This window comes from Plectrocnemia conspersa, unplaced genomic scaffold (genome assembly GCF_051122295.1).
Source record: "Plectrocnemia conspersa isolate PC_06_02 unplaced genomic scaffold, ASM5112229v1 ptg000006l, whole genome shotgun sequence".
Lineage (NCBI taxonomy): Eukaryota > Metazoa > Arthropoda > Insecta > Trichoptera > Polycentropodidae > Plectrocnemia > Plectrocnemia conspersa.
Genome location: NW_028277170.1, coordinates 14,322,991 through 14,336,375, shown reverse-complemented (window position 1 = coordinate 14,336,375; position 13,385 = coordinate 14,322,991). Strand labels below are relative to the sequence as shown.

General features: G+C 31.6%; 1 protein-coding gene across 5 annotated transcripts in view; it reads left to right on the top strand.

The window, feature by feature from the left end:
- hiw (MYC binding protein highwire) overlaps positions 1 to 13,385 on the top strand; it is a 93,500-nt gene that overhangs the window by 69,982 nt on the left and 10,133 nt on the right. Inside the window, exons 1-24 of one of the 5 annotated variants that reach the window (XM_088187772.1) lie at positions 1,071 to 1,139; positions 1,547 to 2,021; positions 2,199 to 2,390; positions 2,548 to 2,850; positions 2,917 to 3,052; positions 3,383 to 3,456; positions 3,517 to 3,572; positions 4,381 to 4,571; positions 4,951 to 5,012; positions 5,079 to 5,205; positions 5,371 to 5,517; positions 5,590 to 5,851; positions 6,267 to 6,367; positions 6,431 to 6,619; positions 6,689 to 6,916; positions 7,440 to 7,630; positions 7,705 to 8,124; positions 8,198 to 8,314; positions 8,502 to 8,725; positions 8,972 to 9,071; positions 9,136 to 9,366; positions 9,430 to 9,544; positions 10,301 to 10,485; positions 10,558 to 10,851. In XM_088187772.1, the coding sequence (XP_088043898.1) occupies positions 1,785 to 2,021; positions 2,199 to 2,390; positions 2,548 to 2,850; positions 2,917 to 3,052; positions 3,383 to 3,456; positions 3,517 to 3,572; positions 4,381 to 4,571; positions 4,951 to 5,012; positions 5,079 to 5,205; positions 5,371 to 5,517; positions 5,590 to 5,851; positions 6,267 to 6,367; positions 6,431 to 6,619; positions 6,689 to 6,916; positions 7,440 to 7,630; positions 7,705 to 8,124; positions 8,198 to 8,314; positions 8,502 to 8,725; positions 8,972 to 9,071; positions 9,136 to 9,366; positions 9,430 to 9,544; positions 10,301 to 10,485; positions 10,558 to 10,851 (4,182 nt within the window). In that variant the 5' untranslated portion in view covers positions 1,071 to 1,139; positions 1,547 to 1,784. Of the gene's footprint in view, positions 1 to 1,070; positions 1,228 to 1,546; positions 2,022 to 2,198; positions 2,391 to 2,547; positions 2,851 to 2,916; positions 3,053 to 3,382; positions 3,457 to 3,516; positions 3,573 to 4,380; positions 4,572 to 4,947; positions 5,013 to 5,078; positions 5,206 to 5,370; positions 5,518 to 5,589; positions 5,852 to 6,266; positions 6,368 to 6,430; positions 6,620 to 6,688; positions 6,917 to 7,439; positions 7,631 to 7,704; positions 8,125 to 8,197; positions 8,315 to 8,501; positions 8,726 to 8,971; positions 9,072 to 9,135; positions 9,367 to 9,429; positions 9,545 to 10,300; positions 10,486 to 10,557; positions 10,852 to 13,385 lie in introns of those variants that run through there. The other 4 variants (XM_088187770.1, XM_088187773.1, XM_088187771.1 and 1 more) reach the window with 4 other exon arrangements.

Here is a 13,385-nt window from a genome sequence, read left to right as displayed (position 1 = left end):
AAATTATTTCCATAGAAGAAAACTCACATACTCGATAAAATTTAAAAGAAAAATTATGCGTTGTAACCCATATTCAAATTTTGTAGTGATCACTGTTTTAAAGCAATGTGGAATGATTTAGAAAAGTTCTAAATTAGAGATATTTTCCATTCCCTTCTCCAGCAACATTGAATCAATTTTACAACGCTGCTAGGGCTGCCACAATTTAAAAAAATAATAAAATTGAAATATGCTTATATTAAAATCTTTCCGTCTATATATATATATTGTATATGCGTTTGATGCGCCTCCTGCTCTGAATTAATTAGAGATAAAAAAATTAAATATGCATAGTTCTTTTTGATTCGGGGCAGCGTAGCTCTTTTTGATACGAATGCATTCGATGTTGAATGTATATGTTGCTCAGGAGGTAGCCTATATGGACGGTCACTCGGGGCGTCAGCCCCAAAAGGGGTGCCAATTACTCCATTCGTGGGGATATTATTCATCACGAGTAAGGGCGCCATTTGATTATATTTAACACGGTATCGATATCTCATAGATTCATCGAAAAAAATTCGAGCCGGCCCTGATTAAACTTATATTAATATTTCATTATTGAATGGGGTTTTGTTTCAATTTGCTGTGAGTTTTAAACTACGTAAACGAACTTAACACGTAATGTTGTATTTAATTGAATATATTTTAATCACAAATAAGCTACAATTTAATGATCTGGATAATAATTGCAGTTACTTTCATTATTTAAGAATAATTTCATGACTGATTTTTTCATTTTGGATAATATTTTTGTTTATAATAATTTTATTTTTGACGATACTTTTCAATTCACATACAAAAATAGCAAAAATATTTTATTTTTAATTTCAATCTAAGAATATATATAAAATTATTAAAAACATATCTTTTTCACTCCTGTAAATTAAAATAAATATTTTATAACATCTCAAAAAATTAAATTAATTAAAATTTACTTTAAAATATAACAATTAATAAAATAAAATAAAATTATTTTCTACTATATAAGGAATTAAATAGCACAATGCTAACAATAATGGTCATAAAAAAGCGTCTTACGACATTATCTCCACATAACGAGCATTGTAAATTCGATCTAACGAGCTCTCAGGCGTTTTAAGGTTATATAGTTGTTGCTTATTTCATTGATTGATTTGTTGAATCCGATAATTAGGTTATAAAACGTAACCTAAGTAACATAAGCTTAAGGTTATATGTTTTTATCTTTAATGAATTATTTAGTACTAATGTATAATTTGACTTATGTCTGACTTATTAACGTATTATTTGAATATGTCCCATTTTTTTATATATAGTTTCATGGACACCCTGTTTATTTTATCTTACCCCAATTAAAATTCGCACCCAACCAATTATATATTATTGTTTATACCGAGATAATAGACAGTTAACTACTGAACAATAAAGATGTTCTTGTTTATATATTATTATGTATTAATTTCATCACAACTTTAGATAAATAATATCAATAAGATGTATTGATCAAATGTTATTTTAATATTTACAGGAATAATAGCAAGGAACACATCTTCCTGCAAGACTTCATCAACTGTTCCGGAAACACAGCAGGAGCTAGACTAGCGCGATGGCTTCAACCCGATCCTCACGTAGATATATCAAATTGCCAACTGGTGTTACCAGAAGGCGAATTCTATTGCGGCCACGACGTGCCTATAGTGATTCACTTGAAAGATCAAGACAAGCAAGTCTTGCACGCTTTGGACGTCAATGCCAAAATTATAGTCATGCTATTCAATGGTACGAATCAAGCCTCTGAATACGATTCAGATACAAAAAAGTTAGATCGTTCAGTCGTCCAACACAAAAGTAATTCAGAACAGGCCGAAAAACAGCATAGCCCCTCTACACACAAAGAGACTCTCGTTGTGAAGCACAGTCTCGGAAAGTTGACAGCGATCTGGGTGCCTCAGATTGCAGGAACGTATTCCATACACTGCATCATCGACGGACAGATTAAAGAAGTGAGTAGTGTATGCTTTGAATGAATAATATAAAAACAAACATTGAAATAGATCATTTACTTTCATTAACACCAATAGTTTTGACGTTAAATTTAACAAATTGGCAAAAAAAATCCAAAACAATAAATATGCTTATTGCAAAGTAATAATTAAAAGTCTATTAATTTTTATATATAGCCTATTTGCGTCAAAGTGAAGATTCCCGTTGAAAATTTGACGCCGGAACACCAAAGAGAATCGTATCCGAGAAAGATTAGAAACTTTTACGCCGATGACTCTGCTGGATTGAGAGTTCGCGCTCATCCGTCTCTCCAGGGTGAACAGTTGGGATTAATTCCAGTTGGTGGAAGCCTTACGTACGAAGATGTGGTACGTATTATAAATACATCTACTTCTTTTGCTCAATTCTTAAGAGTTTCATTAAATATTGATTAATTATCAGTACAATTTTTTACATTGGCAACAATATGCAACTACTTTTATGACTGTAATGTATCCAATTGTGATAATGTAAAAAATGTTCTAGGTCATCAACGGTGACGGTTTATGGCTTCAACTTAGTGACGAATCAGTTATCGTGTATTGTGATGAACCAGTAAATGGTGCTGAAGCATGGTGCTTACAATACAATGAGCATGTCGGAAAAAGCTTTTTGTTCCCCAACGATAAAATATTATCGTACTGGGAAAAAGTAATTCAAAACACAACAGATAAACACAAATTTGAGTACTTAGTCATGTTTCCAACCTACGTATGGACTGGACACGGCCCAACATCAACCGTATACTTCACCATAGAGGCTGGAAAGATAGTGAGCATTGAAAAAATGGTGTGTAACATTAATTTTGTTTTACCTTAGACTACAAATTAAGTTAAACTCTTATTGTAATTACAGTTCCAAAGCGACGGTATAACGTTCGGAAAGTTAGATAAAGTTACCGTCAGGAAACTAGGTATTTCTGAAGATTCTGAATATTGGATAATGTGCTCTCCGATTAACACACATTTAGTTTCTCAACATCCAAATGCCAGTGAGTATAATGAAATTAAAAATATATATGTATCTCAAATAAATTTTTATATAGGTCATAAAAATAATTTTATTTTTGTACTTTTTTTTAATGTTTATTTAATAATATAAATAATTTCACAAACATATTAATTTAAATAATATATATTGATTTATAACCATTATCATGTATATAATTTGTTATTAGCTTCAATTTGATAAAAAATTTGGTAGTTATAATCTTATAATTTAAGAAAAATATCTAAAAAACCTTTTGCAATTTAAGCGTAAGAAAAAAAATATAGAAAATAAGCAATAAATTAAGTGATTTGCATCATGCTTTTTCTTGTAGATAACCTACCTAATAATCAAGGGATTGAAACGATTCCAAACTTGCAAAGGAACAACAGAGCTGTGGAAATGAATGTAAGATATTTAATATTCTTAATTCTTTACTGTTGAATTTATAAAAAATATATATTTTAGGATGAAGGAGAACAACAAATTATGGCTGAAGATAGAGTATTCCAAGACCCAAATAGGTATTTATCATATCTATATTATAAATTTAATATAAGAAGCAAGTAAATTTCATACATATAGTAAACTCTCGATTATCCGGGCTAATAAATATCAAGGGGTACTATTATTTTATTTGCTTAAAATTAATTATTCATTAAGAAAATCTGTCTTTTTTGCTTGATTTTGAGAATCTTGTAATGATTTTTGAATATCAATAGAGCTATTATCTCGATGTACTCCAATACAGTGTTGCAGTATGACCGATGCAGTTTGCATAGTAGTTTATTCTTTACTTATATCTTCATCATTTTCCTCTTCAGTTTGATTGACTTATATATTGTAAATAAATTATATTTTGCGTAGATAACAAACAAAGACTTAATAATTTTGCAGTATCTTTTGATATGCAACAGCATTTAAACAATTTATTGAAGTATTTTATTATAAAAATAGCTAATTATATTATTATGAAAGGCATACGTGACATAACCTCAAACGTTTATTCATGAATTCAAACTGTATAACATATTTTCTCTCCCTGAATTAATTAATAAACAACATTTTTAGTTTTCATCAAATACTGCAGCTAACATGTTACCCAGTCGTTAGCTCTGCACCGTTTTTGATCATGTAAAAGATCATTAGGTATTTATTTTAGTGAATATATAAGTAATTTTTGATAAATATGTCAGTTAACATGTTCTTGCCTTGGGGTCTACATGTATAGAAAATCTTCAGGTTAATTAAATTGATTCTTTAATGGGTACAATATTAGTATTATATTAAACTGGATGATGCAGAATTTATTTGTATTATTATACTTTACAGACACATCCAAAATTTTTATGAACTTCTGGAAGAGCCTGACATTGAACGTAACACAATGGTCAACAAACTGACAGACTTTCCTCTGAAAGTAAAAAGTAGACGTGAATATTTGAGGTATTATGACGATACGCGAAATCAACAAGAAGATGACCGCAGCATTGACGATAGTGCTACCGAGCCTGATGATCTGGGTTATTATTATTGCACTAGATTGTTTTAAAAAGTTATTCATGAATATTGCTTCTAAAAAAAGTGAACATCTCTGTACAATATATGTGAAAATAACAAAAAATTATAATATATACGAATAATGTTTTTACATAATATGATTTTTATAAAATACAACATCATAATTCTCATGCACAATAATCAATTAAGTAAATTAAAACATGCTTAATTAATATAGAAAACTACTATTTTATATACTATCTGTTGATTTTTTTAATGACTACTATTAGTATAATATTAAAAAAAGAGATAATCTCATTTCTTTTTGTTGCAGTATTTTTCAATCACTATTTATGTGAATAAATAACCTATGTATATATTAATTTCACTTATTTTTAGTAGGTATAGAGCCAATGTATGAAAAGAGGAGTTTTATCAAGAAGGGAAGCGATACTGAAATAAAGGTAAATCTTTTACCATTGAATTTATCTACATATATTAAATACAATTTTGATATAATGTAATTTTAGATTAAAGATTTAAAAAAATTAAATGAAAAAATTCTGAAAGAAGATGAGGAAGCTGACGACGGAGGAAACGAAATAAATGTCAGCAAGAGCTTCAGAACTGCCTTTGCCGCTTTCTTATGGCATGAAGGTAATCGTGTGTTTTCAAAAGTAGAAAGTAGAATAGAATGTAAAGAGGCTTTCAAATTAATGTTATTTATAGTTTTTTAAATCTATAGATTAGTAAATAGTATGAATTTATTTATGTTTCTACTTAAATTGTTTTTTTCTGTTTCATAAACATGTTTTTTTTCAGGCATTGTTCACGACGCAATGGCATGTGCGTCTTACCTTAAATTCCATCCGGGACTGCCAAAACAAGGGGCTCAAGTTGTGACTAGAGGTATTTCTCAACCTACTGTAAACATTCCTCAGAGACATTCTGTCGAAGTTTCGAATGCTGGTAATTTTTTTCCTATTTTCTATCAATTGCATATAATTATTTTTATTTGATACTTTTCAAAACGCAATTTAGGATATTTGCATATACACGACTCTTCATTGGAAACATTAACACGGTCCGCTTTGAATGCGAGTGCAAACCGAGCACGATCCAAAAGGAGCACGATAAACGCTGAGGTTGTGGAAATAATCAACGAGGAAGATGGAGCAGCAGCCACTCCCAGAGAGGGACCATCCAGGACTGAAAACGACATTGTTTTCGTATTGCCATCAGCACTACGAGCTTTGCTTGCTTTGTGGGAGTGCGTCGTTGAGAATTTGCCTAAAAATACTAAGTAAGCTATGCGTTACTTATTTTTATAGCAATAAACTTAATTAAACCCGTTAACGCACAAATAAACACATCATCGTAGATACTATCTTTATGATTTTTATTAAAAGTATTTAACAGTAAAGTAATACCATTAATTAAGTTTATAACATAGTTTTTTTGAGTTAACACGCTTCTCTCGACTAGTTTCACGAAGATCGCATTTCTTAAAATCCTCGAAAAATATGGTAAATTTAAAAAAGCCAAATATATAATTATGCGAACTAAATGGTTCAAATCTATATTCCAATCCATTGTGCATCATTAACAATATTGAGAGAATGAGCACTACATTACTCTCCCCTATCTACATGACGTAATCGGCACACATCCTGTTAAAATACCGTAAAAAGTACTAATATATTGATTATGTTTTATAGGCACAAACCGACCGTTATATCAAGCAAAGAAGTACCACCAAAGCGATGCACCAGATCAAAAGACTTTAAACTATCTCACATGAAAATTAAATTTAAAACAGGTAATATATAAAAAAACTTTATATATAATAATAGGTTTAATCTTTTTTATAATTTGTTCACAGGTTCAATGGTTCCAAAGAATAAGTTCATGTGCGATATATGCAAGTCAATTGAAGATCTAAATGCTTTCATGATGCACATGGATGAGCTCCATGCAGGATGCGGCAAGAAATGCGATGTTATCTGTTACACAAGCATCACTGGCGAACGCATACCAAATCGATACGCAACTTGCGGCGAATTCTTAGAATGTAATAACATCAAACATGCTAAAATATCATAATGACATATTTAAACTCTTAACTTATTTAATGTCTTAGTCGGAGTGCTGACTAACGAGAGGCAATCAAACTACCAAATATGCAAATCTTGTCATGCAAAATACGCTATCGAACGCGTGGTCGAGATCGAGCCGGAAATGGAGGAACTTTCAGAATCTGAGCACGAAGAAAAGGAAGATGATGAGATTCAAAATGTTCCATTTCATGATTTTATCTTACGTAACAATGCAACGTTTTTACTGCGTCTTGTATCAGCAGCGACTCAAGGTATGTATATTTGGAAAAAATATATCAAAATCTTCTCTAGATGTATACCTATCTGTAGTTGTTTTAGATACCTTCTTTTAAAAAGACTGACAAAATGTGAGCACGCTACCTCCTTTAGTTTATGCAACCAGAGTGACTGAAAAACACATTTGTGAGCCCCAAGTATCGTCGTCATTTTGTGATTGCGTAGAATAAATAGTTTCACTTTATAATCAATGAAAAGAATTCCATCACTTCTGTAAAATTAAACTCCTACTTTTTTCAGTTTTAGTGATCTTCAACTTGTGCTTCTCTATATAGAAATCTATATGTTAATAGAAAAATTTGATCCAAGATGAACAGTCATTTATTAGCTGTATCTATCGACGACAACGAGTTACTTCTTTGCTCTATTTACTTATAGTCCTAATTCCAAATTTATTTGTTTATTTAGTCACTAACCGCCTAGTAATGAATGAGTTTATCAATACAATATTTATCTTAAAATATGATTTCTATTATATAATATGAAATGTGTTTTCAGATGATAATAACAAATGTGATTCCTACATTAAAAAGGGTGAAGTGCATCAATGCACAAACACCTTATGGTCACCAGTAGGCAGTATTCAGTGTTCTAAAAACTTGGGGGAAATAGTCGAAGAAGACAGTCTAGATAATGATTTGCTGGGTTACAACTTTCAAGCATCGACCGATAACTATTTACCGTTAAATGTAACATATTTTTGTTATATTTATATTATATAATATGATTGTTTTTTTAAATATTTGTTATGCTATCATTTCAGGCGGAGCTCGCCGAAAACAACGATAATGGAAACAATCCGTTAAATTATGACGACCCAGGACAACCGGGTCCATCGACTTCCGGAATCAACCCACGTTTTCATAGATCGATTTCTATGGGTCAGGATGTGTGTATGCCCTTAACGAAGACTGGCTTCAAAAATAAAATGCCTGATAAAGACGACCTATCACTGCTGTGCAATCCGAGCGTGGCTTTACAAGCTCTGGTTGGCCTCGACCCGAAGTTAGCCTCGTCTCACAGCTTGGCTTTAAACTCAGAGCCTCCTTTCAGAATCAACAAAGACCACATAATGAAGAGGCCGGTGATGGTGTTCTTGACTAAGCCACAAAATATCACACGAATCATACACACCATGATGAATTCGATCGTCATGTCAGTTATAAGGAAGTACGGTTTGGAAGTATGTATAATTATCCTTTACAAAATAGTCGTTATAACCTATATATCAATATAATTATACTACTACTTTAAAGGCTTTTAACTGGATGCTGCACACAATTACGCAACCGACAGCCTTACACGATTTAATGTGGTGGTTCGTCGACGCTATGGGTCAACAGAGTATCAGCACTCGAAAAAATGACTCACAAGTATGTTTAACATTTGCATTTTTTATTCGTCATATTTATAGATATAAAATGATACGTACACTCTGTATACATCACAGGTAGGTAAAGGTTAAAAATATTTAGTTGACTGACTTTTTATGAGAACAGAGTCGAATAATTTCAAAACTTTTTGACCATATCACATTGTTAAAATAATGCTTTTATATAGGAAAAGGATGCCCTAAAGAAGAGAGGAATATTCGTGCCTTGGAAAGATTCATTAGAGTCTTACGGAAACAACACTAACGTCAAAGTGAGGGAATCGCTTCACACATTCTTAATCAGTATTTGTAAACTGATGCCGCTTTTGCCGCCTGCGTCACCGTTGCTCTTGGAAGCAGTTAGAACTTGCTCTTTGAACTTTTCGTCGCAGGACTACTTGTTCCTACACGGGTATGTTATTATTAATATAAAGGGTGATAAATGACATGTTGCACAAATACAAGACTTACTTTAATCCTTTGGGCGGTATGGCCGCACGTATGCGGTGACTAAATATATCCAGTATCGCCGCACACGTCTGTAACCATTTTACTCGTTTTTATTAGATATTCACATTTAATTTTGTAGCGATATCCATCCCTCGCCTTTATGCAATATGTTTATATGTTTCATTATAATTATATTTTTTATAAACAGCTCAGGCATAATAAAAACGTTGAGTAAAATATTGTCTCATTCCGAAAATGAACAAATTGACGATCAAGAGATGGATATGTGTGGAGTGAAACAGTTTAGGGTAAATATTGAGTTGTGTATAAGTTATTATATATATCATAATCAACAAGTCCATTTGGTTATAGGAACGTCCTTCCCTGAAAAGCTACAACGACATCACTATAGAATGTGATTTAAAAGTTTCGTCTTATCCCGAGAAGATGGTTTATCTGACCGACGGATCAACTGAGACTTTCTGGGAATCTGTCGAAAATGACCGAGTGAAACGTAGCTGGATTCAAATTAAACTGCCGCAGAGGATGTTCGGAGAACTAACGCTCGTTTGCTTGCACATTGACAATTCTAGAGATGTTCAGGTAAAATAAATACATTGAGTTCACTTAAAGCGCATATTTATATATTCTCACTGAACTTGACAGAATAAGACAGAATTAGTCAACATAAGAATCGGATCTGATGTTGAAGATTTACAGCAATACAAGTACTTCAATTTGCTGTCGACTAGCTGTGAATGGATAATATGTGCCTTACCTGGTAAATTTTAGACTTTATGACATTATCATAAAAGGGGCAGTAAATAATTATCTGTACATTACGATACATTACAAACTTTAATTATCTCATATATTGCACGAGCTGATAAGTCATATCAGATATTTAGACATATCAAAATACACACACATATGTAAGTAAGAGTATCAACATCAAACAGAATGTTTTGTCCTTGTGACTTTTTATTATCCTAGTGAAGACAAAAATCGATAAGAATCAAGAAATAAACACATTCTTGCTCTCAAATATATCTCAGGATTTTTTCCTCAATTGTGTATGTGTGAAATGCTTCCACAAGTAACTGCGTTCCATTGTTTTTGTGTATCCAATTCCTTCTACAGTATAATATAGCTACCAACCTTGAGGGTTAAATATTGTTGTGTCCTACATGGATATTCTGATGGTAGCTTCTTTGTTCATTATCCCTCTAATCGATAAAAATGAATGTGCTCAACTGACATCATCTCTCGTTTTCATTTACTTTTACATTAATAGACACAAGTACTGCTTGTTCTTAAAGTCATTGTTTTTTATGTATGTATCTGTAGAGCCTTGAAATTTATAGCAAAATGTAAAAAATCACAATACAAAAAGAATTACAAACATTGAAAATTATACATTAAATAAAATTTCAACAGACTTGGAGAATCGTAGAATAGATCAGAAAATTACAAACTGCCCTTTCATTATTTATTAAATTCAGATCAGCTATTGATTAATGTTTGGTTATGTTTATAGTTATGCGGGATATAAGCATAGTCTTATGCGAATTCAAAGGTTTCGATCCAAGTGTTCGAATTAGACAGCTGATAGTTCTTGACGAGCCGTACAAAGCACAGCACATCTCATCGTCCACGCATTCCATTCTTCACAATTACATAGAAACAGAGACGTTGACCATTTTCAAGTTCATCGCGTCTCAAGTAAGTATAATTCTCAAAACATTTTATTTTAAAAAGTAGTATAGTTTGACTTTACCAAATGTGTCTTTTAAGGTTTTTGATAAAGGAAGTGCTTCAGATGACGACTCAAACGATGGTGTAATATCGACAGATAATAACGATTTGAAGGAACACATGGTAGGTGTCCTGTTTTCCAGAAAGAAGTTCACGACTCTACAAAAGCAGATAATGGGCCACATAATATCGGCAATTGAAATCGAAACTAAGCATGCGAAAGAACTATGGTTAAAACATAATTATTTGAGTGATTCTGACGAAAACTACGCCGATTCCATCGATGACTATTCGGCGAATCCTGACGAATACTGTTTCCAGATGCTGTCTATGGTATGTATATATATGCATTATTATATTAACTCATTACGGTCCGCATAAAGTCGCATAAATTACTACGTGGAGTCCGGGCAAATTTCGCAAATAATGCAAAAAAAATGGTTTCTTTATTAAATCGCTGTAGTTTTTAAACCAGTAAACAGATAAAAATAAAATTTTACCATCACTTTTTCAAGAGTCTACTGTATGCGTATGGATAAAAATTACAGTGGTTCTCAACCGGTGGTACACGTAACGCTGCGATAAATTATAAAATAAGCTATTTTATATAAAAAAATACATAAATTATTTAAGTTAATAAACTATGTGGATCGTAAAATAAATGTTTTAATCAGTTATGAAAAAAAATTTGACTAAAAATAATTACAAGAACATTTTTTAACGCAAACTCTTGTTGGTCATTAAATGCCGACGAAGATCCAGCGGCAAAAAATCATTGTTTTATGAATTCGTAGAAAATTTAAATATTAAATTTAATAATTTATCATATTATATAATATATTATACAAATAAGGATTATTTCAAGTAAAAAAATAAGTAAAATCAGATAATATAAAATTAATTTATTGTTGATAACATATTTATTAGATATTACCATTATTACACTAATTAAATTTGTGGAATCCATATTTTTTAATTATTACGGTACTGGTTAAAGGGTGATTCGTTAAAACAATTGGCCGTGCAAAAATCTGGAAGAGAAAAAATTATAATGTTAGATATCGTTAAAGATATATTTCTTAGAACTCCGGATATTAAAGCTCATTTAAAAAAAATTAAATGAAATTACTTGCGAAATCACTCACCTTTATGCAAGACTTTCAGTATTTAGATTTTTGAGTGCGTTCAACACATTTTTTGATTGACATCATAGTTCTTCCTAATTCACACAAAATTTTATTTACAGAAAAGTTATTACACTACTTATTTCTAAAAATTTATTTTCCAGATTTTTTTTTTTAAATTTATTACACTAAATAACATGAACAAATTATAAAATGTCAGTATACAATATATGTAGTTAATATTTTTTTTTTGTGTGGTATTCTTTAAAGCAGTTGCCTATACAGAGTGGAACCTTGCAGTTGCTACATATATATGCAGTACATTTGCGAATTTTATGTTTCATGCACACCCGGCAACGTCTTCTTGGTTGACATTTATTATTTCCTATTGGGATTTTGATTAAATTATGTTTTTTTAATTCTCCTGATAATCTATTTATCGGATCAATCCGAGGAGCCCGTGCACTCGTAGTAGGGATAATACCTTCCACAGTGTAATCTGGATGTTCACTTTTCAACCACTCTTCAGCTGTACTTAACAAAAAATTGTTATATTTAAGTTTGTTGTTCGGGTTTAAAGTCTGGTATACACGAAAAGCGTTAAACAGAGCACAATTCAGTAAATAAAAAAAAACTTTTTTTGGCCACTTTTTTGTTTTGTGTACTAGCGAATAGTACGAAAGATACTGATCCGCTAGATCCACACCGTTCATATGCTTATTATAATCTATTACGCATCTGGGCTTTCGAATTGGTAATTTTGTTTTCCAATCTGTTTTGTTCATTTCCACCATTTCAGCATTATGTATTGTTGAAATTACTCTTACGTCTCTCCTTTTGTTGGTTTTCCAGCATTGAACGAGGACATCTTCCTTTCTTTTATATGTCGACTCCATAACTGCCAACTGTAATTTTTTTAGGCAATCCGGGACACCTCGATTTTTCCGAATTGTACCACAAATTCTGGTTTTTCTTATTAACAAGTCTATTGCTAATTGAACACTGTTGTAAAAATTGTCTGCGTATAGGTGATGCCACTTATCTAAATAATTTTCACATAGATTCATAATTGTTGTCGTCAATTTTACTCCAGGTCCAACGTAAAGTTGGAAATTGCAAATGTATCCGGTGTCTGATTCACATAGCATTCGATTCAGTATGCCATATTTTATAATTTTTGCTGGATTATAAACTTTGAATCGTAATGCACCTCTCCAAGGAATCATACCTTCATCTAATGCTAAATTTTGTTGTGGTTTATATACAGTATTGAATTTATTTTTAAAATAATTGATAATGTCTTGGATTTTTATTATTCTATTTGCTCCTTCTGGCACGTTTTCGTTATCCGAGAAGTGTAAAAATGATAGAATCATCTTAAATCTATTGCGGCTCATTGTTTCGCCAAAAATTTTGGTCTCAGTTGATCGATTTGTCGACCAATATGAATTTATGCTCCATTTTCTTACTAATCCCATTAAAATTATCAGAGCAAAAAATTTTTTCAACTCTCCTATTGTGACATCGGTCCATTTTGCCGTATGCTCCACCGTTTTATATTTATGAGCATTTTTGTGCCGATACTTATTGGTTTCTTCCGCAATTTTTTCAAATAAATCAACTCCGATATATAACGCCGCTACCTCAGCAACACTTTCACAATTTTCAGGGAATATTTGCACGCCCGGACTGCCTTCAAAATTATTATTTGCCCTCGGTGGATCATGGTCACTCCAATCTAAT